Source organism: Amborella trichopoda, chromosome 4, assembly GCF_054954075.1.
Source record: "Amborella trichopoda isolate Santa Cruz 75 chromosome 4, AtrichopodaSantaCruz75HAP2 v2.0, whole genome shotgun sequence".
Taxonomy (NCBI): Eukaryota; Viridiplantae; Streptophyta; class Magnoliopsida; order Amborellales; family Amborellaceae; genus Amborella; species Amborella trichopoda.
This window is the reverse complement of record NC_142339.1, coordinates 49,669,465-49,697,415: the sequence shown is the minus strand read 5'-3', so window position 1 is coordinate 49,697,415 and position 27,951 is coordinate 49,669,465. Positions and strand designations below refer to the sequence as shown.

The window sequence follows — 27,951 nt, the reverse complement described above, 5'->3', positions numbered from 1 at the left end:
TACACACAAGGAATAGCGATTTATTATGCCTAAAATCGGCGAATAACTTCACAGGCCTTTTAAAGAATCAGTAAAATTTCGACACAATGAACTTACACCATCGATTCAATCAATACATATTCATTTCCCGGAACTTAATATAACCTCTTACAAAAATAAATACTCACCAAACAACAAAAACTCAATCATATAGAAACAAGAATTACAATGAAAGCAAGCACGGGAGCTATGGCACCACACTCAATGGAAAAATGGGACTGCCACAACAGAACCTGCAAGCAACAACCAAGGCCAAGCATGAAAATTTGGCATCCAACCTCTACAATAACCAAATCCCGAAATTCCAAAAGTCAACAAATAATTACACATACCTCAAAAAAAATACCACCAAGATTCACTTGATTTGGCTCAAGAATGTGAGAAAATCTCTTCAACAAAACCACCACAACTCCATGATACATACAAGAACACCTCTCTCCCCAACAAACCACTGGAACTCCAGAATAGATACAAGAACACAAAAACTTGAATCAATGGAAGCCTCCAATGTCAACTGTCAGCTTCTGGTCAAGAGAGCAGCCAAGGCATTTGCATGTTGCGATGGAAGGCTGTTCATGATGGGATGGATCTGGTCACCATAGAGAGAGACAAGGTGACAGAAAGCCATGCCAATTCGAGCTTTCACTTCTGGGCTCTCAGCGGGAGATACAATGACCTGACCAAAAACTCGGAGAACCTCCGGAACAAGACACAGAACCTGTATCACATATAGAGCAAAAATAAATAAAGATATACAATCAATACCGCATTGAGAGAGAATATAGCAATGTCCTGAAGAAACATCCCACTTAAGGGTGACTACTTGCACATCAACAGCTCCAAATAATAGAATGCCACCAACAAAAACAGTGAAGGAGACTAACAATAGTGGAACCAGTTTTATCAATGATGAAATAAGCCAAACGTTTGCAATCAACGACAGAAGGTACCTATACTCCCTCCCTGTGTATAGGACCTAAATCAACAGCTCTTGCTCTACTTCGGTTTTTCTAGCTTGGCTTTTATGCGCCAAGCAATTGTAGATTCATATTCATCATTTAATTCCCAGAATGCACCATCATAGCGATAAGTCAGACCAAGAACTTTCTAGAATGAAAATAGTCAGAAATTAATGAATTGTCGCTTAGTTTTTTCAGTAGATGGGTGATTTTGTTTAAGACATGTAAGTGATACATGTAACTCCACCTTAACCAACCCCAAGCCGGTCATGCCTGCCCCAAGCTTGGGTAAATGTGGGTTGTGTTTGTAAGCAGCCAGTGTCAAATCTTTTAATTAATCCTGAACCTATGTTATATACTCATGCTAGGGCGTTCCTTGCAAGTAAAGATATGACGATATATGGTCTTACTGAGAGTATGACCCTTGATAGAATAGAATAGTGAAATAGGACTCATGCAGCCGACCCCAAATAGTTGGGATAAGGCTCGGATGATGATAATGTAAGTGATACATGTCTTAAAAAATATAAGTGTAAGATCAAGGTAAGACCAAGTAGTAAGTGTAAGATCAAGTAATGCAGAAGTAACACTTACTAAGCTAATATGATTTTTTACAAGTGATACAAAAATGCAAAGTGGAGAAACCTGTTTTTTTTTTTTTTTTTGGTTGGTGAATTTGTGATTTATGAGCTGTGTTCAACAATACTAATAGAAGAAAGTGGTACCAAACATGAGTCATGAATAAGTTTGGATTTCAAGAGATTTAGTTTTCTAACATGAAGTCAGCTTATTAAGTTCACTGGACAGTTCCCTCGAGGCATTTTGTAATCCTTTTACACATCAATGCTTTCAAATAAACTTATTTGATAAGAAAAGCATTTAGTAAGTTCACCTATTTATCCTACCAAATATGCCAATGGCATAGTATCACCTACCTCCGATTTAGATGATCCTATCAAATTACATAAGCAACCATAGACAGCATCAGACTCCTGGAGATCATCTTTCAGTGGCAAAGCCTTCAAGAGAACAGGTAAAACCTGAAAGCAAGTACATGAATAAAAATGTTAATCCCACAAACAAAAACCTCTTGAATGATAAACTTCAGTGATATTGTAAGTCGGCCATGCCTGTAGATCCAACAATACAAAAGTCCACGTCCAGGTTAATATATATATATATATATATGGGCAATGATCTAATGCAACAGTTGTATCATAGTATAATGCAACCACACTTCTAGAAAACCATGCTTGTGGTATTTGTATTACCCAAAATTCTGCATACACACTCTCTTCATCTCAATAATCAATCCAAAAAAAAAAAAAAGTTCACTTTAAACCTTGGATATGGTCAAAATGAGTCTCCTCCAACAATGAATCTAGACCACACATTTGGTGAATTTCAAAATCTTAACCTTCACAAACTCAAAATCATGTTTTCTTTTTTAACACTGTTCATGTAATGATAAGATCTAAAAAAATTGGAAAAAAAAAATCCTTTTAAAGCCTAGATCTAAACATCTTATCCAAAATGGACGGCCTATGTTAATTGGGCTAAAAAAATACTTTCTAAGTTGCGTTTTCAAATTTTTCTCTTTTGTGATTGTTCATTAGAATGAAAAGACTATATATTTTAAAATTTGGAGAAACAAATGGCCCTAACATAGTGTTTGAAGGTTGTTGCATCATATTACTATACAACTGTTCACTATCATATATATATATATATATATCATCATTTTAGCCTTTCCCAAATTAATTAGGGTCGGCTACATGAATCCTGATTCTCTATTCTGCTCTATTAAAAGCTATATCCTTGGTGCTCCCATATCCTTTTGGACTACTTCCAACCACATCCTTTTAGGCCTACCCCTTGCCCTTTTCAATCCTTTCACGTTAACTAACTCGCACCTTCTAACAAGAGTTGTACTTGGTCGACGCCACACATGGCTAGCCCACCTAAGTCTACTCTCTCTCATTTTTTTGGCTATTGGCGCCACGCCTAAATTCTCTCGAATAGATTCATTTCGAATTCTATCCCTTCTTGTCTTGTCACTCATCCATCTCAACATCTTCATCTCCACTACACTCATTCTATGGGTAGATTGTTTTTGTCCGCCCAATATTTCGCCCCAAAGAGCAAAGCTGGTCTCACTGCGTTGTCCTATAGAACTTGCCCTTCAGCCTCATTAGTATATGGCGATCACATAAAATTCCAGTTACGCATCTCCACTTCGCCCACCCAGCTATAATTTGGTGTGCAACATCTTCCTTGATCTCTCCATTTTTCTGGATTATCGATAGAAGATATCGAAAGTGCGGTCTTTTTTGTACTTACTGGCCGTCAATCTAGACTATTATTACTTCGTCTCTACTCCTATTATTACTAAACTTGCACTCCATATACTATGTCTTAATCCGACTAATTTTAAAACCTTGGGATTCTAGAGTATCCATCCAAAGTTCTAACTTTGTGCTGACGTCGTTTCGGGTCTCATCAATCAAATACAAAACTATGTCATATATGAACAACATGCACCACTGTACCTTATCCTCTAGGTGCCTAGTTAAGTCATCCATAACTAAGACAAAGAGGTACAAGCTCAGTGCTAACCCTTGATGTAGACCTATTGTCACTGAAAACTCACTCGTCTCTCCACTAGTTGTTTGTACACTAACCAGTGCACCATCGTATATATCTCTCACCAAGTCGATGTAGTTCTAGAGATGCCTTTCTTTTCCAACACTCGCCAAATCAAATCTCGAGGTACTCTATCATAAGCTTCTCTAGATCAATAAAGACAATGTGGAGGCCTTTTCCCTTTGCCCTAAACTTCTCAGTCAGTTGCCTAAATAAGAAAATAGCCTCAGTTGTTGACCTTCCTGGCATAAAACCAAATTGGTTGTCAGTTTCACTTGTTTCATCCCTTATTCATTGCCCAATGACTCTCTCTCTCAGAGCTACAATTCTGTATTCATCATTTGTTCTTGTAAATAGGTACCACATTATTTTTCCTCTATTCGTCTGGTAACTTTTTTTGTTCTCAACACCTTGTTGAACAACTTCGTCAGCCAGGTAATGCCAATTTTCCCATGCACTTCCAAATCTCTATCGAGATACCATCTGGTCATAAAGCCTTTCTTATCTTCAGCCTTTTCAAAGCTTCTTTCACTTCCGACATCCTAATCCTATGAATGTATATATGACATCCGTCATCATTTATACCAACAGTCCCTTCTACCACTATGTTTCCATTGCGTTCGTCATTAATAATCATTGTAAACAGACCCTCCACCTTTCATTGACCTTGTCATCCTTCACCAAGACTCTTTGATCCTCACTCTTAATGCATTTAATATGGTTTAGATTCCTACACTTTTTCTCTCTTATTTATGTTAATTTGAAGAAATCTTTTTCACCTTCTCTAGTTTCAAGTTTATTGTATAGATTATCATGTCTTAAATTTAGCTTTGCATACTATTTATTTAGCATTTTCTTAATTTTTATATTCTTTTAAGTTTTGATCGGTTCTATTATTCTGTCAAGTTTTATAACATGATCATTTTTTGCTAATGGTTTTCTAAACCTCATCATTCCACTACCAAGTTTCCTTATCAAAGTTTCTTTTCCCTCTAGATTCTCCTAAAACTTCTTTTGCCACTTTCTCGTTACATTCAACCATACATTAATATCATGTTTAGAGTTCCATTTTCCTTCTTCAACTAATTTATCCCTAAATAAGTCTATTTTCTCATTTTTTAAATTTTACCACTTAATTCTTGAACGCCCATTACTTTCAGCCCTTCTCCTCCGTGTCTTTATGGAGACGTCCATGACCAAAAGCCTATGTTAGATAGTCAAACTCTCTCTAGAGATAACCTTGCAGTCTTTATATGATAATCGATCTACCTTCTTAACTAGGAAGAGATCTATCGGGCTTTTATGCGTTACACTTTTATAGGTTCTTAAATGTTTATCTCACTTTTTTAAAATACGTGTTTGCTATTTCTAGGTTGTAGGCCATAACAAAATCTAGAATAGCCTCACATATCTCATTTTTTTCCCCAAACCCATATCCCCCATGTACCCCTTCATATCCTCTATTATCCTTCGCTACATGACCATTTAGGTCCACTTCTAAAAAGGTCCTCTCTCCATTTGGTATGTCTTGGACTAATTCCATCTATGTTCTCCCAAAATTCTCAATTCTATCATCTAATCCTACTTGTGGTGCATAAGCACTGATTACGTTAATTATCTCTTATCATAATATGAGTTTAATTATTATGAGGCTATCACATATCTTTTGACATTAACTACTTTATCTTTTGAATATTTATCTACTATTATGTTATGTCAATTCTATTATTATCCTTTCTTGTATACCATAGTTTATACCCATCTATTTCTTTAGTTTTTTTCTCCTTTCCATTAGTTTCCTATAGACAAGCTATGTTTATTCCTCTTTGTCTCATTGTGTCCACTAACTCTATATTCTTACCTGTACACATTCCTACGTTCCATGTGGCTAAACGAATCATATATATATATATATATGGAAAATTCTTCCCAACGCCTATAGGCAAAAATGAACAGTAATTTCACCTACCCTCATCACCGTCCAAAGTTCATCGCACGGCCATGATTATCAGGTAGTGTTTCATTTTTCATTTTTTTTCTAAAAATCAGAATGATCTAAAATTTGGAGCATGAGTACTTCTTAGAGAGACGCACATACTAAAAATATAAAAAATAATAATTCGCTAAAAAATGACCAAAATACCTCTGAAATTTTTTAAGGGTATTTTGGTCAATTTATTTCATGTAAAATACGTTTTTGATATTTTTCGTAGATTCGCCTATTTTTTATGAACACACGGTCCAAATTTCAGATCATTCCAATTTGTAGAAAAAAAATAAAAAATGAAACACTACCTAACAATCGTGACCGTGCGATGAACTTTGGAAGGTGATGAGGGTAGGCAAAATCATTGTTCACTTTCGCTTATGAGCATTTTGCAGTTTCTTCCTCTCTCTCTCTCTCTCTATATATATATATATATATATATATATATATATATATATGTATCGGTTATGTTAGGGCGTTCACACTATGTAGTAATTTATCATTGTACTCAACAAGTTTGGACACTTCTATACCCTTATTTTGTACATGGAGCATTTTTTTAATAAGGATATTTTTTCTCATTAAGAGGGGTGTGAAGTCATCCACATGGAGCACATTTGGATGTGACATCACCCACATGAAGTATTAAATGTGCTCCATGTGGATGATGTCACACCCCTCCTAAGTACAAAAAATACTCATACTAAAAAAAGTTCTATATATATAACAAGGGTATATATGTGTCCAAATTTTGTTAAGTACAATGATAAATTACTCCATAGTGTGAGCACCCTAACACACACACACACACACACATATATATAGGGAAAAGTTTATATAGAATGAAGGCTTTAAACAATCAAATTAGAGCTCACCTCAAAAAATTTAACTAGAAGAGATTGTTTTGATAGCCATATCCTCAAATTGATCATCTCGACATCAAGATGTATAGACATGAGAAAAAATGGATTTCAAGTTTTGGAAATAGTGCATCTTGTAACGTAATTTTGGAGCGTCAATTTTCAAGATTTCATAGATCTGCTCAATCTACATTGTTTTTGAAGCTTTAAATTTTATAATTAGAGTCGAAAATATATTTTAAAGCTATCACAAAGATTTTCAGTATTGAAACCACATTTCTCGATACTATTTGAAAGTGCGCTCTACTTTGATTATTTAAAGCCTCGGCTCTATACAAACTGCACCCATATGTATATATATATATAGAAAAACTCTTCCCAACGCCTATTGACGAAAATGAACAGTGATTTCGCCTACCCTCATCACCAAACTTCATCACACGGTCACAGTTGTCCAGTAGTGTTTCAATTTTCATTTTTTTTTCCACAAATCCAAATTACTTGAAATTTAGAACGTGTGTACATGTTAGTGAGCAGATCTAATAAAAATATGAAAAAAATAACTTGTAAAATATAAATTGATCAAAATACCCCCATAAATTATTTTTTTTACATTTTTATTAAGTACGCATCTCTAAAATGCACACACGCTCCAAATTTCAGATCATTCCGATTAGTGTAAAAAAAAAATGAAAAATGAAACATTACAGCACAACTGTGACCGTGCGATGAAGTTTGGATGGTAATGAGGGTAGGCGAAATCACTGTTCATTTTCGCCAATAGCCGTTTTATAGTATCTTCCATATATATATATATATATATATAGCGAGAGAGAGAGAGAGAGAGAGAGAGAGAAGAAAGAGTTTCAGGACAGTGACGAACCTGATTCAGTGGGATGGACTGTGGCTGCACCATGATCATCCTGGCAACTGCACCAGCAGCATTGTCCCTCACAGCATCATCAACTTCAAATTCACCAAACAAGGGATAAAGTCCACGAAGTATATCGCCATAATATCTAAACCACATTAGAGGAAATTTCGTATGAGAAAACAGGTAAAAATTAAAAATTCCATTCAAATGCTGAGCAAAAACAAACAGAAACCATGCTCAAACTTCTGCGAAAAGCAATGAGTTTAATAAGCAATTCTGCCTTGGATGAAATATTCTGAGAAATTTTGAGAAGGGTGATCTTAGGATGGAACAGCAAGAAACATGATGAGTAGAGGCCCCTAGTAAATGAAGTGAGGAGAACTGTGCCTGCTGGTATGTTTGGAACACGAAAGAAGAAAAATTATGGAAGCAAAGGTATCACAACCACTATCACATATGGAGTTAACGGAGGGGAAAAACTATGACCAAGCCAAGAAATAAGGAAGAGAAGAGACGAAGATGGAAATTATTATACGGTTGATTGTATAGTTTGCATTTGCCTGAAGGACATTTTTTTCCCCTTTTATTGAATTTCTCTACAAGTGCATCTTACTCTTTTTCTTTTTTGTTGACTGTTAACGTAACTTTCATCTGATAAAAATCGACATACATGTATACATCCCTTACTTGAACTTCCTTTACAAAGATTGGGCTATGAAAAGTCTAACTTCTGAACTCACAAGTGATTGTTTTAGCACTCCCCCTTCAACAAACCATTAGCCTCCCTCTAGACATGATGAAAAGTCGCAGCTAAATCACTCATGATGTAAAATATTTCCTAAAAAATCTAAGGTAATCAACATTCTTCTCTAGTAGACCCTCAATGATCCCTTATGATCCCCCCCCACCCCACCAAAAATAAGTTTCACATAACCTTCTAGTGGTGGCATCCCAGTCACATGCCTTGTAAGTTTGGGTACATTATCAGTCGATATGCCATTCCACTGCGTTTCAAGTGAATTCTTGAATACCCCCAGATTTCTCTGTTTTGACCAATGAGCGCTTGAGTGCATGACACTAAATCCTTCAGCATGAAGTTAATGAAGATCCATTATCTAGTCGAAAAAAAAAAAAAGAAGAAGAGGATTCATTTGCCAATTCAACTAAACTCATCCAAGTGTTTACATGATTTGGAGTCCATAGAGAGCAACTAGGTCAGTGCTTCAAGTTCTTCCCTCACAATGGTTCTCATGTTCCCATGCTACATTTAAGGAAACTCATCGTCCCCCCTGATGGCCATCTTGTTCTCTATAGTTCCTTTTTGGAATGATTTGCTACAGCCATCATCCACATATGACACCGTTCTAACTAATTAACTTAAAATTTGTCAACGTATATTTTAATCCATTATTTCTAATTCAGGACTCACTAATCATTGACTTCGTATGCTAAGTGAGGAGAACAGCAGGGAGAATAACAACATTGATCGAGATGAACAATATGAGGATCCTAAAATGCTAGAGAATGAAAATGTAGAGGCCATATTCTGTCTTTCATTTTTACACTGATCCATGTATCACTATAGGTGACCAAATCAATTGTGTCTCTGAATTACCACCCCAGGTTTTGGTAGCAGATAGAAAAACAGTGAGTGAATAATTAAAACGTGGGCGGTCAATCTGCATCCCAAATGTAATAATCTGTTACGAAGATACATGTTAAACTTTCGCAAATCTAAGTTTCAAAACAATGTTGTAACTTATCACATGAAAACCTGCCATTCGGCAAGCAGACATCTCATATGCTAGATAGATCATCGATCGCATGTTAATTGTTTCAGAGTTAGTTTATCATAAATTTTATCTAGTTTATCATGAATTTCATCTCTAGCTTTTCTTTCTTCCCATTATTCATAACTTTCTGAGTTGCACCTTCTATATCCAAATAGAAAAAAAGAAAAATTGCTTCTGCAGGTTTGACTTGCCCACAGGTGAGGTTCAACTGGAAAAAGCCAAAATGGATACTACTCTGATCCCAATCCAAAGTCCAATTCTAAAAACAATGAATTAAAGATATCACAAAGGAGAGAAGAATAGACTGAGTGTAAGACGAGGAGATTAAGATTCTCACACAGATTTGGAAAGCCCTCCTAGCAGCTTGAAGCACTTTATAATGAAGGGAGTTCCCTCAATGATACAGGGCACATGGAATTGGAGCTACTGTGCGTTTAAGGTAAAGTTGAGGAGGAGGACTCCAGCAAAACAAAGGTTAAAGCTCTTTTGGACATGCTCAAGATCCTAAGAAATTGTATAAGGTCCACTCGTCATGTAAGATAACTCCATAACATGTTTGGATGTCTGCTAGGGATAAACCTAGCATTTGGAGGCCGAAACTATAGTGGAAAATGGATAAGATTCTTCAGGTTGCTTGTACAAATGACGTGTTGTTTCTTTATGATCCTTATCAATAAAACCAACATCATTTTTACACGTTCATAAAGAAGCAAATGATTTTGGAGATTCACTACAGCAGTGTACCCTGTGTAACTTTCTCTGTTCTGTAAACATGTATACTAATTGACCATTAATAAAAGAGATTGATAAGAAAAATATCAAGATTTACTCAATTTTCAGATTCGTGTTAAGTTGAAAAGGGCTTCAAAAATGTCAGTGAGCATATGGAAAAACCCACATATGCTAATGCTTTGAGCTGAGCTGTAAACTAAAAATCATCGCATATACTAGCACTAGCAAGAGGCACATGCAATACATGCTTCTCTTATTTTTTTGAGAATAGTACATGCTTCTCTTATTATGATTATAATCTATTATTGTGATTAAAATCTCAATATGGGGCTTGGGTGATGCAGTAGCAGCTGGGTTTACAGCACTACGTCTCAAGTTCCATTCCTATCCTATGTAACCTTGTCAAAAAAAAAAGAAACTCTCAATATGGCAAAAATGAATAGAAAAACCTCTTCTCCAAAAACAAAAATAGAAAATGGGGATTCTGGATTACGCTTCCAATAAAGAGCTATTAATCCTCAAATAGAAGATAATTTTTTGTGTGCAAACATAAAAAAATATCTACTCCTATGGTGGACAAATATAAAATAATCTTTAACTATGAATTTCCTTTTCCAATTAGGTTACCTATTTCAATTAAATTACCAATAAAGGCATTTACCATAGGAAGAGAATTAGATTAGGTGGTAGGTTACACTAATTCCCACTTTTTAGGGCACCACTTAATATGTACCTTACCCTAAAGTTTCTCTTTCTATAGGATCCTACTCTCATTGAATGACATGTGTCCCTACCCTTAACTGTCGCTTAATATATGCAGAATAGATATCCCTGGGACATATACTCCTTAAAAGCTTCAGGTGGTATCTTAGTTTAAATATATACCTCAGAGCAGCCTCGCCACCATTCTTACAAAGCTCACCGACACAGAATGCAGCATTCCTCCGGTTTGTTGCCTCAGATGATGACAATTCTTTCAGTACAAGTGGCATCAATTTCTGAAAGCACCAAGCACTGTATAAGTGGACTCTTTATATAGTGAAGGCAAGTATAAGAAAACTGGATCTAATCCATCAGTTTCTGGTTTTCTCTTTATAACCAAAAAATAAGAAAATTAATAAGGTGTTGTTTAGGAAAGCTCACATCAATGTATTTAGCAATAGGGCCACCCATTTCTTGAGCTACCTCCGCAAGGCACGCGACCACCATAGTTCGATCTTCTGAAGGGCGTGAAGCTTTCTGCAATTACAAACGGCATGCATAAATACAGAAAAGATGCAAAATAGAAGTGATTTATCATAGATAAAGAATGGGAGATAGTTTCTACACCCACTTTTTTAGTAACAGCACACATCTGTACAATTCAGACCACCCAACTATGTCGGTTATATAGGCCCCATTTACATGGATGGTGCAGTAACTAAAAGGAAAGTGCAACATTAACCCAAAAAGAACTTCAGAAAAAAAAAAAAGAGGATGATGATTCACTTACTGCAAATTTCATGAGGGGTTGAAAGAATCTATCGAGGACTGGTTCAAAACGATAGACCAAACACCTGGCAAAAGCAGGAAGAAGGTCTGAGACTGCATCCATGAGAACTTCATCATGCTCTGCATCATTCTCATCCACATCACTGTCCGACTCCAATTGTTGGCAAGCAGACTCCTCACGCAACAGAACCAGCGTTGATTCAACAAGCCTTGGCACATCTGGATTCAGGGGACAAGATACTATAATACTATACCTTCCTCTCGTTTTTTTGAGAGTGTTAACTGATGTATTGAGTATAAGGAGTGTACAAAAAGTCGGCCACTCACAAATCGGGTGCTCGATGGCAAAAACCCTTACGGGAGCGAAAATTATACGAGCATTATACACAGACCTTATGGTCAAAAAGATAAAAAAAGAAGCGATCAAATCGAGGTGTGGGCTCAATGAGACGGTTCAAGGGGTCCCAAGGGGGTTGGAACCGAGGTGTGGGCTCGAGATATTATAATACTATACTTCAGAATTTCAAAAATATATATTTGGAATGGTAAGCTTCTCAAAAATTTCTTTCTAAACGAAATTTGCACTTACAAGACTCAATAGCCACATATGTAGAGGACTTGATAATCTCTGCCAAATTTGTACAGGTCTGGGCAACAACTTCCTTGTCATCATCCTCATTCATGGTCCTTATGTAGATGTTCATCAAAGTATCTAGAGTTCACAAATAATAGAAACCAACAATATCATGTGAATAAAAATACCAATATGAGAAACACACACTTCAGACTCACAAGCAAATAAGTAAATGGAAATTTACCAAGGACATGTTTACTTTCAGCAGATAATTCCTGCAAAAACAACAAAATAATGTTAATGCATGAGCAGTCAGTCACTAATCTGGCTCACGAAAAAGATAAACTTTCATAAACTTTCTGACGAACTCCCAAAACAAGTCATGTTTGTGTTTTGAGTTGGAAGTTCTCTCATTAATGAGGCTCAGATCTGAAATCACCAAATCCCCAGGACTCAAACAGAAAGAATGATAAAAGTGAAAGAGAAAAAGAAGTAACACCCACATTTGATCCTGGGAAAACTGACTCGGTTGCTATCAATACATCTGCATAAGCAAAACACCATTTATCATCAGATGGGTGACATCCGGTGTACCGCAACAACAAATATACAGTTCATATGCTGTTATTGCAGTCTGAACAAGCTGAACTACAATCAGTAAAATAAAAAATCCTACTGAACATGAAGGAAGAGAAAAATATCTTCCAAACTGCACATGATATGATCCTACTGAAATTATTTACTTCTGAATAGAAGATGAAGACCTGGAAATCCTTGTATGCTAATGGAAAGAAATGATTTAGACTAACAACTACCATACTATTATAGTTTTGACATATAGAAGCAGATGAATAGGAACCCAATGCAGACAAACTATAACTGAAAATCACACATAAACATACAATAATCCCATAACAGTCGAATCCCATTCATACGACCATCTGCCCCAGAACTAGACAATGTGGTCATGATGCAGGCACATCACCTCTAATGCAGCCAATAAGTTAAAACACTTACAAAATTATAAAAAATATAAGAATGCAAAGATAACAGGAATATGTGATTTACATGATAGTAGGGTTTTAATTAAATATGTCTCTAATATATCCTTTTTCTGAGTCACAAATAACCTGATAGCCTGATAAAGAGTAACTGAGTTTGCCATCTCTATTCTCTAGTAGTCAATGGAATTAATATGGAAATCAATTAATCCATCCCATTAATTAAATTAAATAAACCATATACCAACTGACCAACCTTGCACTCAAACAACATATTGGCATCTAGCAACTAAGTTACTGTTACACTTGAGGCAGTAGCAAATAGCCAAAACACAAAATGCCAATTAGTAAAAGAAAATTTGACTTAATCACCTTGCCCCTTGAAACCATTGATTACTAAGTAAATCATCCCCAGAAATCCTTTAGAATAATTCACAACACAAACTCAAGTGGCCACCAAAAGAATTCCCAAAATTTATCAAATTCCTAATATTCAACAGAAAAAATATATTTGCCTGCAATTTCAATGTTCTAATTTCCTTAACAATTTTATTTGCTTGCAATTTCAATGTTCTCATTAGGAACTGTATTTGGAACTGTGCTCTCACGAGTCAAGACCATGCCATAGTGTTGTGTTGCCTTGCACTGGAAAGCCAAAAGTACGTGAGATTAGGCTCCTAATGTAGTGAGAATGTTCCTTGTCTCAATTTTGTTGCCTCAAGGGTGAGGACCGTAAACTTTCCAGTAACCTGTCCCAAGCCTGGGTCAAGGAGGTGGGTTGCGTTAAGTAGGCAGCCAGCAAAACTTTGCCACATCTTATCATGCATCGTAAATCTATGTTATATGCTCATGCTAGGGCATTCTTCCTAAGCGATATGCTACACCACCCAGGTACAGTGAGAATTAAGCAAAATCATTATGATTGCGAAGTGATGATTCGTTTTCAGTCATATGAGTTTTTGGGCATGAGGCTAGTTATGGTCTATAGCTCACATCCTTCAGACTAGGGGTTTTAACCATAACTTTGATTACTGGATTCGGGCTTGGGTCAAGACGGTAGAGGCTGGATTTTCATAGCACAACGTCTCAAGTTCGATTCCTATGTAACCATGTCAAAAAAAAAAAAACATAACTTCGATTGGACTACATAAGCTGAAGGGGTGAGTGGTGAGATCGTTTTTCTAGGAGATGGGCGTGTTTGGGAAGCTATGTTTGGGAAGCTATGTTGCATGTTTCCAGAGGGGCTTACACTAAATAATTATCTTACAATATGTCAAGAAGTTGCAACCTATGTTTTGAAAAGAGGAAACCTAATTCAAATGTTTAGGGATCTATCAATGATTTTAGAAATCCTACATCCAGGGTTCGAACTTGGAACCTCAAGTACAATGACAACCAAAGCAACTTTTGGAGGGGAAACATTATCAGCACCATCACATGACGTATTCTTTCGCATGTTGCATTCTGATAATTGCTTATTTTTCCATTACAAAAAGATACAAAAAGCATCTTCATAAAAACCAAGTATACCACGGGTAAGTTTGGCATGGATACTCCACACATTGCGAGTCACAACCTCCATGTGAACCTATGGATAAAAGGTAAAAGTCTAATCACATGGTCTCAACTAGTGTTTAAAAAACGAATCGGTGCCCCGGATCAGGCACCCCAAAAACCCATCCGGATCAGTGAATCGGCGATCCGAATCGGGAATCGGCCGAACAGGTAAATTAAGCCTTAAAAAAAATCCAAAAAAATTACTAAAATTCATTATAAATATTGCTTTTTAGGAATCCAATAAGAAATGGGGATACTGCATTATTAACTTTCATTTTCATCAATATGCGAATATTGAGATGTTTTTTCCATGTATGAACTTATGTTAGCCATTAAATTTACATCATACAAAAGAAAAATCATAGAATTATCATGGATGAATTATATAATCATACATGGACTACAATAAAGAATGGATTAAATCAGTGATTTAAAAGTCGCCGAGTCGGTATAGAATCGGACTATTCAACAGAGAATCGATCATCCCATGCTGATTCTCACTTATAACAGGAAATCGAGCGTGTCTTGAGGCGAACCAACGATTTGTAGCGATAACTCGACGAGTCGCTACAGTGACACGGGCGATTTCAACCGGTAAGGGTAAGCTCTGGAATTTTTTAAAAAGTTCGGGGCATATTTGTTGCCCGTACGTCACCGGGTTCATAACACATCACTAACAGGATCTCAACATGAGGTACACACGTCAAACACCTACTAACGCACGCAAATTAACAAGCAGCCACCACAAACAATTTATACCAATCAAATGTTCTCTAAAACTTCGACGTAGGATAATTCCCATCAAACAGAGTGCGTGAAAATAGGATATTGGTGCTCTCTCTCTCTCATATGTATAATAGTGTATATGTAAAAAGTAAATTACATACTTTATAAAGAGATCTCTCTCTCTCATATGTATAATATATAAAGTAAATTACATACTTCAATGTATAAAATAAATTACATACTATAAAGTAAATTACATACTTTATAAATAGCTCTCTCTCTCTCTCATATGTAGAGAATATTTGATTGTATAAATTGTTTGTGGTGGCTCCTGTTAATGTGTGTGCGTTAGCAGGTGTGTAACGTGTGTACCTCATGTTGAGATCCAGTGAGTGACATATTATGAACCCCGTGACGTCCGGGCAACAAATATGCCCTGAACTTTTTAAAAAATTTCAGAGCTTACCCTTACCGATTGAAATCGCCTGTGTCAATGTAGCGACTCGCCGAGTTATCGCTATAAATCGCCGGTTTGCCTCTAGACACGCCCGATTTCTTGTTATAAGCGAGAATCGGCACGGGATGACCGATTCCCAGGTAGAATCGACCGATTTTGTGCCGACTCAACGACTTTTAAATCCCTGGTCACAACCATGAGATTCCCTTTTTTTTATTGCAACCATGAGATTCCATCTACACAACAAATACACACAACTACAGTGAATGAGTTCTACTAAAATGTATACATCTTCCCTGTTGTTGATCGGTGGTGAAAAATCAGTAAGGGTGTGTCAAAGTTATAGCTATTGTGCATCAATATAACATAAACAAGCAATGGAAAGAATATTGCATCAAAGCATCATCAAGGAATAAAAATATGGCAATATTCAACTCACAGAACACAAATATTTAACGTGGTTCAATCACAAATCATGACCTACATCTACGGGAGAATGGTGCAAGGCTTTACTTACTAAATTGATGAAGATTACAAGAGCGATTGAGATCTAAAGCTCTAATTTCTAGCAACTTTATCTCTCTACAAACAAGACCCAAAACAAGGTCCACAACACTTCAAAGTTTACAATTTCTCTTTTTAAAACAGTGCCAGCAGCAGGGTACAAAAAACCCAAATGTATATGACCCAATATCCCCACTTTCTCTCTACAAAGAGGGGGGAAACATGGTACAGCCATGCCCTACATGAATTCTTTCTTTTCTTCTCTTTCTCTCCCTAAACAAAAGAAGTTTAGCCTCTTATAATTGGAGCATAGAAGACACCACAACCTTTGGATTAAAAAATCAATCCCATGGCCTAAAAATGAGAAGAAAAGTCAAATAAAAAGAAGTACATGTGTGATCTGGCTTCACACATGTAACAATCTCCCACTTGAAAACAAATCACCAAGCACATAAATAACAATATCCCACTTGAACACAAATCTTCAAGCCTCTAAAGTAACCTCAAATGCATCATTCTCCATCTATATCAGGTTCTTCTTTCCTTGAGGAACCTAAAGAGCTTAGACAATGCCGCAAGCTCTCTAGCTCAATAACCTCTATAAGCATGCCTTGCTCATCTTGCATCGTGCTTGTACTTCTCATATAAACTCCACCTACTTCAACACTTGCATCCTCGAGCTCTTGGAGCCATCTTGCATTCACGCATGCTTTAGATGAACCATCGCTTATAAACCTATAAGCACGACGGTGGTTGATCCAATATCACATAGATCCATTACATCAATATCTCCCAAAAACCTTGAAAATATTGGCAATCCATATTCATACTTCATAAATTCTGAAGCATCTTTATCACTTCATTCCAACATTTTCTCCCCAAGCTAAATACAAGTCAATCAAGAAAAACACAAACAAGTGAAATGTTAAATTTTATACAAATCATGGAAATTATCATAATCAACATTAGAGTGGGATGGAACACTCCAATCACATTGGCCATTCCTTCACCAAATTCTTATGTCATTGTCTAGATGCTTGTTTCAAACCATACAATCCTTTTTTCAACTTGCAAACCAAGTTAGGACTGGTTTTATTCTTAAAGCCTTCAGGGTGACACATAAATTTCTCCATCCAGATCACCACGCAAGATAGGAGTTTGTATGAAAAGTACAACCACAAAGCAAAATGAGCAAGGCATGCTCATAAGGGTTATTGAGCTAAGAGCTTACGGCATTGTCTAAACTCTCTAGGTTCCTCAAGAAAAGAAAATGTTGACATGGAAGGAGAATGGTACATTTGAGGTTACTTCAAAGGCATGAAGATTTGTGTTCAAGTGGGAGATTATTATTTGTATGCTCGGTGATTTGTCTTCAAGTGGGAGACTGTTACATGCGTGAAGCCAAATCATATATTACGTCTTTTTATTTGACGTTTCTTCTCATTTCTAAGCCATTGGATTGGTTTCTAATCCAAGAGCTGTGGTGTCTTCTAAGCTCCAATTATAAGGGGCTTGAACCTCTTTAGTTTAGAGAGAGAAAGAGAAGAAAAGAAACAACTCATGTAGGGTTTGGTTGTACCATGTTTTCCCCCACTTTGTAGAGAAAGAGTGGGAATTTTGGATCATGTACATTTGGGTTTTTTGTGTCATGTTGTTGGCGTTGTTTTAGAAAGAGAAAGTATACACTTTGTAGTATTTTTGGACCTTGTTTTGGATCTTGTTCGTAAAGAGGTAAAGCTGCTAGAAATTGGAGCTTTGGACCTCAATCTCTCTTGTAATCTTCATCAAATTAGTCGGTAAGGCCTCGCACCATTCTCTCGTGAATGTAGGTCACGATTTGTGACCAAGGGGTTTTTACCAATGAGGGGTTTTACTAAGAAAGATCGATGATGGGTTTTTACCGATGTTTAGAAAGAGGTATATCTCTTGTAATTTAAAATTATAATCTTCATTGTGACAGCGGACTTCTAGTTGTCGAGGCCGTGGATGTAACCCTACAGGGTGAACCACGTAAATTGTGTGTTTTTGTGATATGCTTTTTTATGGTTTTTTTTATTTCTCGCACTCAATTTATAGTTATATTCATCTACTTTGCATTTAACCAATCATGTACACGATCTTGGATGGGATCCGGTATTTGGGATTCCCGGTTCCGCAAGCAAGGGGTTCCCGAGAACCCTACAAATGGTATCAGAGCACAAGGTGTGTACAAGGCTAAGGCTTTCACTAAGAAAAAAGATGAATGGCGAAGCTAGATTGATACATGGTTTAACATGGTGAAATATGAAGGCAAAGTGCTTGTGAAAATTCTACAATGGAGGCAAGTGAGAAGAAATCAAGAAATCCATTCAAAAAAGGTTGTCAAGGCAATTATGGTAATTTTGCAATCAAGGTGGAGATTGTTCGGTTTAATGATAGCCAAATCACTATACCCACATTTTCTTCTAAAGACTAAGGGGGGTAAAAAGAAATGGGACTTTTTTGGGAAGCAAGAAAGTGATTTCTATATAAGATATTCAAGGAAACATGATACCCATCCTGTTGAGGGTCACCCCATTAGGGGTTATGGGAATGGATCTTCAAAGAGGAGATGTGTCTCCAAGAGAGAGAGATATGGCCACTTAGATAGAGGCGTTATTCCCATGAAGTTTTGGGTGATTTAGTTTCCAATTCTATAGAGAGTTTCTCGGTTGCTCCCGAAGTTATCTTTCCAGTAGCGGTATTGTGGTGGGAAAGAAGATATTGATCGACGGTGTTGCTTGATCAGGAGAATAGGCTTAGAAGGGAAGATCGGTGAGGGGTTTTTACCAATGTTTACAGAGAGGTATATATCTTGTAACCCAAAACTGTAATCTTTATTGTGATAGTGCATTTCTAGTTGCCGAGGCCGTGGATGTAGCCCTACAGGGTGAACTATGTAAATCGGGTGTTGTATGTTTTTTTATGTTTTTTTTATTTCTTGCACTCGATTTATAGTTATATTCATCTTACTTCACATTTAATCAATCATGTACACAATCTTGGGTGAGATCCCGTATTTGGGATTCTTGGTTCCACAAGCGAGGGGTTCCCAAGAACCCTACATTCCCATTCGCCATAGGATACCACTAACTATGAATAGCCAGTTTCAGTAACTAACAAACGAAATTATTCTCAAACTTTCCAATACTCGTAAGACTTCATAGAAAACCACTCTAACCTAGGTTGTAACGGGAAGGGAAGATATCGAAGCAAAACGGGAAGAATATGTAGGCACAAGCAACAACAAACATATCACTTATACTCACTTTTTAAAGCAATGATAGCCTGAAGACGAACATCCTCATGAAAATAGCCAGCATGCTTCGTCAAAATCTTCATTGTCTCCTCAAAATAGCTTTGTGCCAATTAAAGATTCCAAATACCGAACTAGAGATGCATAACTCTATTGGAAGAATTTAAAGAAAAAAACTGGATGCATCTGAGAAAGGATACGGTATGAAAGAACTCTTTGTATGCAATGCAAACAAGCCAAGGGCCTGAGTGGCTGCAGCTTTTTCATCCAAGACACCAGTTCTGATACTTATATTGCGAACTCTCCTTTCATCATGTGCTTCATCATCGGTCGATACTTCCCCAAAACCATATACACTCTCATCACCATCAGATTCATCAATGTCAACAGCAGAGCCATCATCAAGATTACATGAAGAAAATGCCAAGGGAACCACATGGGGAAGATACTGCAAATTAGGGCAATGTCATTATTTGGAAAATTTGTCAGCAGACTGCTAAGGAAAGAAATTACAAATGGAACTAAGTGTTGCTGAAAGCCTACCTGAGAAAACCCTCCATTCATAATTTCAGCAATATTGCTAAAGAATCCATGTGTATATTCTCGAAGCTCACTGAAGTCCAAAGTAAAACCCTAATAAAGAAAATAGCACTTCATCGCTTCAAAATATTACTTATGTTTTTTTAACAAATTTAATGATCACAACACATACCGAGATAGCGGCTTCAATGAAAGGAGGCAATATAGGCTCCATCCTGGCACGCCCGACAGCCATTGCAACTATTCCAACTAGCTCAATGGCTCGCGCCCGTGCACGAAGGTCTTCATCCTGAATTAACACTAAGAAATTTTTCATCATCTCGAGAACCTTCTCAGCATATGGAATAAATGCTTGCTCAGCTGCAGCTGCCACTGACCCAATTGCAGACTGCAAGAGGAAGTATAAGGATTCAGTGCCATCAAACTTCGAAAAGACATTCACTAACTAATTCATACAAATGCCAACTTCTCTGTCCAATGAGTATAGATAACACCATACCATGCAAGTCTCCTGCAAATTACGAGAATTGTTCTGCAGCGCTTCAAGTAATCTCCCCATCAAAGGGCCCAAAAATGGAAGTATTTCTTCTCCCATGTTCTCACAAAATGCTGCCAATGCATAATAAGATTTCTCCTGTAATAAATTAGGCATTCAAGCTATTAGGTAAGGTATACGTTGTATTGATTAGCTAGATGTTATCAGGTTCCAAACTTCACCTGTACTTCTTCTGATGCATCTCCAATAGAGTTCAAAATGCATGGAAGCACACTTTCATAGTATGTCACAATCTCGGGTTGCAAGTGCTCAGCAAACTGGCCCAATGCAAATGATGCAGCCCCTCTAACCAGTTGTTCTGGATCTTTTAAAGCTTCTAAAACTATCCGCAGAACATCTTCCAACTTGTTCTTCATCAACTCGAAGCAGCCCTCTGAGACAACCCCCAATGCCATTACAGAAGCCTCCCTATATTTGGGGTTTGGATTCTGATAACCAATAGAAGCAAATTCAAGAACAGGTGGGAAAACAAGCTTCCTTGGAAGATTTACAGCCATTGTGTCAATAACTTCTGCAGCAGCTCGGTCCGCAGAGAGATCATCATCATCATCATCACCATGGCTTGCCTCAGCTAGTAAAGGGCACATGACTTGTAGGATAGGAACAACCAGCTTGTGTTTCACAAGGGACTTGGGCTTGTATTTTGCAAGCCAAGAAATAATCTGAATAGCCTAAAGAAATAAAGAGATATAATAAGATAGCAACCAAGAAATAACCTAGATAATATAAAGTAATGCGTATGGGTTATGCATGCGAAAACAAATAAAGATCTGGTCAAACCTGATGCCTTGTATTTGTTTCCAAATTCTCGCTTGAGCTAACCTCGAGTGAAAATTGAACAATTGATACCACAAAGGACCCAAGAAGAGGCGCAGGGGACTCCACAAGCTCATCAAATATTTCGAAAGCAATTACAGCAACCTCCTCATCACCATTTGCCAAACATTGCCTTGATACATTCAAAATGCTCGGAATTAGCTCCCGGACCATTACCTGCATCAGATGATCACATGATTAGAGTTGAGCATCATGGTAGATGATCTCAAATGAATAGTCACCAAAGGAACACCAGCCAGTGCTTCACAATCACATAAAACAAACAAAACAGAAAACCAAGACCAATTTCAACCAACTCAAGTGTCTAAGCATCCATTGGCAGAGGGTATCAACAGCTTGTTAAATTTTCTAGTATCTAGAAAGAGAGTGTCTGCAATTTGTTGCTCCATCTTGGTTTTCTGAGTCCCAACCTCTTATATAATGTTTTAGCATTCAAATCTAATATTTGAGGCATATGAGGAAATCTTCCACCAAAGCCCTACATTTCAAACAGAGTGAAGAAAATTTATTGCTCTAACTCTAAGGGTGTCTCATCCAAGTCCAGAAGAAAGAAGCTTGAATATGATGAGACATCAGAAAGTATCTGGTGGATGCAATAGATTTGTTTTGGTGGAGAGAACAAGGGAGAGGCCATCAGCTCTCATGGGAGAGGCCATCAAGTGCAGGCCAATGAAGGAGAGAAGGTGGAAAGGGGTGAGGAACATGAGTCAAAGGAGAGCACCGAGTGAATAGGCATTAGAAATTCTATTGTACAACAAGGAAGAAGGACCATGCACTGAGAAGTGTTAAAGAAGACAACGCAGACTGAAAATTTTAAAGAGAATCCCAAAGGGCCAATAACAAGTTTCTCATGACACCAGAACAAGGAGAAGCAGAACCCAAGAGGATAGGAAGAGAGTGCAATCCTAAACAGAGACAGCCTTAGTACCAATCTGATTAGAAGAAGAGGATGGTGTATGTCATCAAGTATAACATAAGACCTGCCAGAGTCTTGCCTAGTAGATTGTCTTTCTCTAGAAATATGTAAAACTCATGATGTAAGCAACCAGAGAATGAAGGATTGCCATACATCAGGTGATGAATAGTTATGCTAGGTCTTCTTACTATCTCTACCATACTTTTCACTTAAAAACTGAGATTTTAACAAGCTTATTCAAGATTTATTAAAATGAGTTTGTAGAAGACATTGAAAACTAGTAAAATAAACAATCAGTGCACGTGTTTCAACTTACTACTTCATCTCTGTCATGTACAAATTCCACAAAAGATCCAACTGCCCTGGAAAAAGACCAAAAAAGAACAAAGTAACTCAAACCATGAAAAATGAGTAGCCTTCAAGAACCACATAGTTCATGTATATAACAAATTCAAGATTATTCGACAAAACAGCAAATGGAAGCAGAAGAAGAGGATGAGGATTTCCTTACTTTAGTGCAGCAATTCTAACACGGGTGCTGGTCTCATCTTGTAGAGATTTGAGGAACAGAGACTGTAATGTAGCCAAATGCGGTCGGAACATCTCTCCAATTGTTTCAGTCAAAGAGCTGAAAAGAATCAATGCTACCTGGAAAGAATTAAGAATTTTACACATGAATACTCTACTGCTGCTACGGCAATGAAACTTTCATTCAAGCCATGCAATTCCTCTTGAATAGAAAATTGGAAACTTAATTGAACACAAGCAAATACACTCAAAAAAGGATAACTCAAAAACTCACATACAACAAATAAGTTAATTACAATAATAGTTGATATGTATGTCATGAGTAATTTTTTAGTTAGAGGGATGTTATTGACCAGTGGTTATCAAATGCTGCAGCATATCACGTTATGTGGCTACATCGAAGCAGAGCGACCCCACCAAGGTGGGCATGCAAGATGCACCTGACTGGGTGGCTCATAGCCCACATGTGCAGCTGCAATCATGGCACGTAATCCAGTCTCATATCATTCACTCTATATAAAAAACCTCCCAGTCCTCCCCAAAACCCTATAGAACCAAACTTTATTGGTAATCAATTTTTCTCTCTGAGTTCAAATTAGCATGGCAGCATTGAGGTGTATAGCTCATTAGACCCCCTAGTGCTTCACAACAAATCCCGCATTTGATAACCATGAGTATAATTGCAAGTGACAAGGACCAAGATTGCAAGAATTTTAATTTTGACCAGAACTTCAAAAAACTATCATCATTCAAGGTCTCTATAGTTTTCGATAAGAATTGAGGTTAACCTAGCTTGCCATTCGAAATTAAAAAATGAAAGGAAGTACAACACCCAACCACCAATGAAATTAGCCTAGAGTAGAATGGTATGCCATAATTTCCTTACTTCCCGATGATCTTCTTGTGGGCTTTGACTGCATTGGAACAGGAAAGGCAACAATTCTGGCCACTCCCCAGCTGGGACGGCATACTTAGCAACAACACTGACAACATTTGCACTAGCACGTCTAACTGGAGGACTGGAAGCCAAAAACACACAAATATTACAGAATACCGTTGATTACTTCCATGTGTCTACCCCATAAATATGGAAATAGAAATATGTGCCAATAAAATAGAGCGCATAATAAAAACATCTACCAGTACAGCAACAGCCAGATGGAAATGATTCAATCGAATTAAGAACACCATGATATGAAGGTGAATCTAACCAATCATAAGAAACAAAAAAGGGAGGTGATAGATGTGAACAAAAAAGTTTGCCTAGTGTTTAAAAAAAAATGCAATGGAGCAAACATATGGAAATGGAGAAGTTCCGAGTCAGCTTCTGAGTCCTGATTCTAGTACCGGTCAAGACTTGATCACTATCACTAGTACTTTAAACTCAGTCAGACATGAGAAGACTCAAATGGACTCAGTCAAATCTCAGGATACCTGAGTCAAGATCATCCAGAACCAGCAGGGTGGATGCCGGTTCTGGGTGCTGGGAACTCCCTGAAGTTTTAACCTCTGTTACCGCCAGTAAAATAATCGATGATGCTTCCTAGCAATCACTAAATGATGTGTAACGATGATTTGCTTCTGATTCCAGAAAGCAATTATGAAGGATGCATTTCTCCTAGCATATGCAAGAAATACAAATTTATGTGTTTCCGCACTGAAGAAATGGTTGTCAGAAATGCCATGCGGAGATCCCAAAGTGATAAAAATGACTTGCGAAGTAAAATAACACCCACAATATGACTCAAATGTCGGAAACATTTCCACTATTGGAACTGACAAGCACACAGTAGCTTACAAGACAACCCAGTATTAATTTAATCAGGTTGCATGCAGACTTTCAGCAAAGACTCATGATACAATGAAGAAGTTAGCACTAGTTTCCTTTTAATCTAATTTAGCACTGAATTGCAAGGCGAAACTGATTCATAGAAGCATCTGCAGTGAAATAACATTGATTTACAGGCTACAAATAGTGAACTATAAGCTACAATGACATTTTGAACATTTACATAGATTTGCAGCATGTAATACAATGTGCCATATCCCTCATTCCGTATTAAGCACAGTCCTCCCATCTATCAGCCGGTTCATATGTCATCCTTAGTTCTATACCCAAGAAGCAAGCCTTAAGTATAAGGTTGAGGTCTTTGTAATTTACTAACGATAAAATATTAAAAATGAAAATATAATTAGCGTGTGCAAACCAAATTTTCCAAAACAAAATGCACTACACAGACAAATAAAAAAATATCTCAAATCTTCATGTTGTTAGAAACCAAATCAATGTGTTTCTGTAGTTGTTCATGTGAAGTTTCTAAGAACAAAATCTAAAATGCCAAGTGATTTGTAGAACAGCTTTGATAAATGAAATTGTCACTTTATCACCCAAAAAAAGTAAAATCAAAGGGCTGAGTGATGCACCTGGTTATAGTATTGTAAAATTATGGGACATGATGTTGTGACTAGTACCTAGCATGCATGGAAGGATGCAAAAAAGAAATTCCCAACATAAAAATTAAAGCAGCAAATGAAATATGGAAAGATATTAGGAAATTGGGGATAAGTTTCTTAAGTTGGAGATGAATCAACTTTTTGCAAAAATTTTGTAATTTAGACAAAGATTAGATTTTGCAAAAAACCAAAAATCTGTTTTATGAAAATTTTATTTGAGGAAGTATTTTAATCTTTGGATGCTTCTCTGGTCCCCAAATAAAGTAAATCATAAAAGGGCACATGATAATCTATTTTGACTACTAAACAAGTGAAACAGATCAGTAAAAATAGAAGATAGTATAGTGAAGACATGTTTTAGGAAGTTTTGCTCTTTTTGAGGAAAATTTGAATCAGATAAAAATATTCTGAGTGATAATTTGGAAGCCAACCTCAAAATAGGTTTTGTCGTTAAAAAAAAAAAAACTATTATAAACCTTATGGGGGCATTTTTTTCAGTGGTTCCAAAAAGGCAGAGCTCCCAAATAGACCTTGGTTTGGGTATTCCTTCCGAGGTTCCTAGAATAGGAGAGCTCAAAAGAGGAAAATCTTAGATTTCCTTTAAAAAAATAAAACATAGAGGATATTCTAAGAACCTGAGGATTGGGTAAAGAATGAAGAACTGCAAGAAGGATGCTTTCATTCTGCTTTGAATTGCATCAACATCATCATCCAAGCCTTATCCCAATTATTTGGGATCGGCTCTGCTATGAATTGCATAATTTTTTCAAATAAGACAAGCCGCAAAACGAAGATACACAGGTAAGTCTGCTTTCAGGTTTTTCTTTAGTCCTCTTGATTGAGTTTTTTATGAGAAACTTGTAATGAAGCGACTTCTCTCTCGATGGTTTTGTGTTGCCTTTATATCTAGTGAATTAAACTTTCCTAGTCTATCACGGTGTTTCCTAGTATGGTTTGAAGTCCAAAATTGCAAAATAGAAATATGGCCAGAAAACTTAATCCTTCGTGAAAATGGCTTACAGGAATATAGCATCTTCATGTAGCCTCCTAAGAAGTGCTAATTATAGTCCCCACCATCAATTCCCATATCGCTCAATATATTGTGAGCAACAGTTTGTAACAGCACCACTTCATTAAAAAAAAACAGTTCATAACAGCACCAACAGATTGCACCTGGCCATATGTACACTAAATATAAGTATTTTTTCTCTTATATGTTAACTAGATGAATGTTATAAACGAAACTTAGTACTCATCGACATCACCACTTCCATGCTCCACACAAGAACAGAAGGTTTCACAACAAAAATTTCTTACACAACTCCAACTTCCGTGCATACTTCAAAAGTCACACTTAATCATGAACAGTGAAGAACACGCACCATATCAATAAACAATGATGGAGGCCTTTAGAACATAACTGAAAGGGAAAACCTGACAAATATAACAACCAAAACCATACTAACATCTGCATCAGAATAAAAAAAATTCATTACTACGCCCATGTCCTAAGTACACAAGCAGGTAAGGGTTTCCAAGTCATCAGGAATATTATTTCTTGAAATTTACTTAAATATCTCACATTGGTCTCTTCCAAAGATTCTTAAAAATCATTCACCATTTCAAACATAGAGTTCAAAAATAATATAAACATTCCACAAATTGCGAAAAAAGATAACCAATTGGAATCACTTTTGAAACATTGACTCAATTAACACCTCAAGCGAATCAGCTCATTTGAAAACTTCATGTAATTCTCAACAATAACAACACAATTAATAACAAATTCTAAATCTCAAGCAAAACAACAGAGAAATAAGATACACTAAGTCCCAAATCTTAGAAAAGAAGCCTGACCTATGTTCTACAGTAATGCTCTCCATGAGAGCAGACTTCACAGAATCCTTCACTTGAGGAGAAAGCTTCATCCAATGACCAGTGATCTTCTTTCTAAGCAAAACAGCTGATAATTGACGAACATTGGCTGTCTTTGCAGTGCGCATGTGTTGAAGAAGTGCAGGAATCACATGTGGATCCTTAGCGAGCCTCTTGATTTGCTCCTCTGCTTGCCTTCTAGCATCGTTATCAGGCATTAAGAATTGTATGAGAAGAAGCTCAAGAGACTGCGCCATTAGTAATCGGGTTCCTCTCGACTGGTTGTCAGAAAACAAGAAGAGAAACCCTAGAAATGGAGTGAGATCAGATGAAAAACTTTTGTTCCTCTGGTTCAATTGTCAGTCACCTTCAGAAAAAACCCTCTAAATTGAGGAGAAACCCTAAACTGGGAGGGAGGTGATGAAAGGGTTTAGTGAGTTGCCGCCGTTTTTAAACGGAGTGAATAGCAAGCGAGCACAAGACCCAAAACTTTCTCACAATGACGAAGATGGTCCCAAAACTTTTCGGGTGCAGTTTATATAGAACCGAGGCTCTAAACAATCAAATTAGAGCCTACCTCCAAATAATATCGAAAAATGTGGTTTCAATACTATAAATCTTTGTGATAGTTTTAAAATATATTTTTATATTTAATTATAAAATTTAAAGCTTCAAAAATAATGTAAATTGAGCAGATCTATGAAAATCTTGAAAATTGATGGTAAAAAAATGCAGTACAAGATACACTGTTTCTAAAAAAAAATCTATTTTTTT

General features: G+C 36.8%; 1 protein-coding gene across 5 annotated transcripts; it reads right to left on the bottom strand.

Moving 5' to 3' along the window:
* LOC18429020 (ARM repeat superfamily protein) lies at positions 1-27,697 on the bottom strand. Of its 5 annotated transcripts, XM_006838315.4 has the most exons (21): positions 27,160-27,697; positions 23,735-23,867; positions 22,832-22,968; positions 22,637-22,682; positions 21,348-21,560; positions 20,729-21,238; positions 20,511-20,645; positions 20,184-20,399; positions 20,015-20,104; positions 19,672-19,919; positions 19,485-19,573; positions 12,456-12,496; positions 12,197-12,227; positions 11,968-12,090; positions 11,380-11,597; positions 11,031-11,126; positions 10,773-10,885; positions 7,372-7,507; positions 1,934-2,038; positions 372-757; positions 1-272 (listed from the first exon to the last, which is right to left on the bottom strand). In XM_006838315.4, exons 1-20 carry the CDS (start codon positions 27,432-27,434, stop codon positions 557-559), a joined length of 3,156 nt encoding a protein of 1,051 aa, XP_006838378.1. In that variant the 5' UTR covers positions 27,435-27,697; the 3' UTR covers positions 1-272; positions 372-556. The 5 variants fall into 5 exon arrangements, with proteins under 5 accessions (XP_006838378.1, XP_020519990.1, XP_088721594.1 ...); XM_020664331.2 differs by lacking the exon at positions 23,735-23,867 and having other exon boundaries at positions 27,160-27,601; XM_088865468.1 differs by lacking the exons at positions 20,511-20,645; positions 20,729-21,238; positions 21,348-21,560; ... (2 more) ...; positions 23,735-23,867; positions 27,160-27,697 and having other exon boundaries at positions 20,015-20,084; positions 20,184-20,279.
* Between the last annotated feature and the right edge of the window lie 254 nt (positions 27,698-27,951).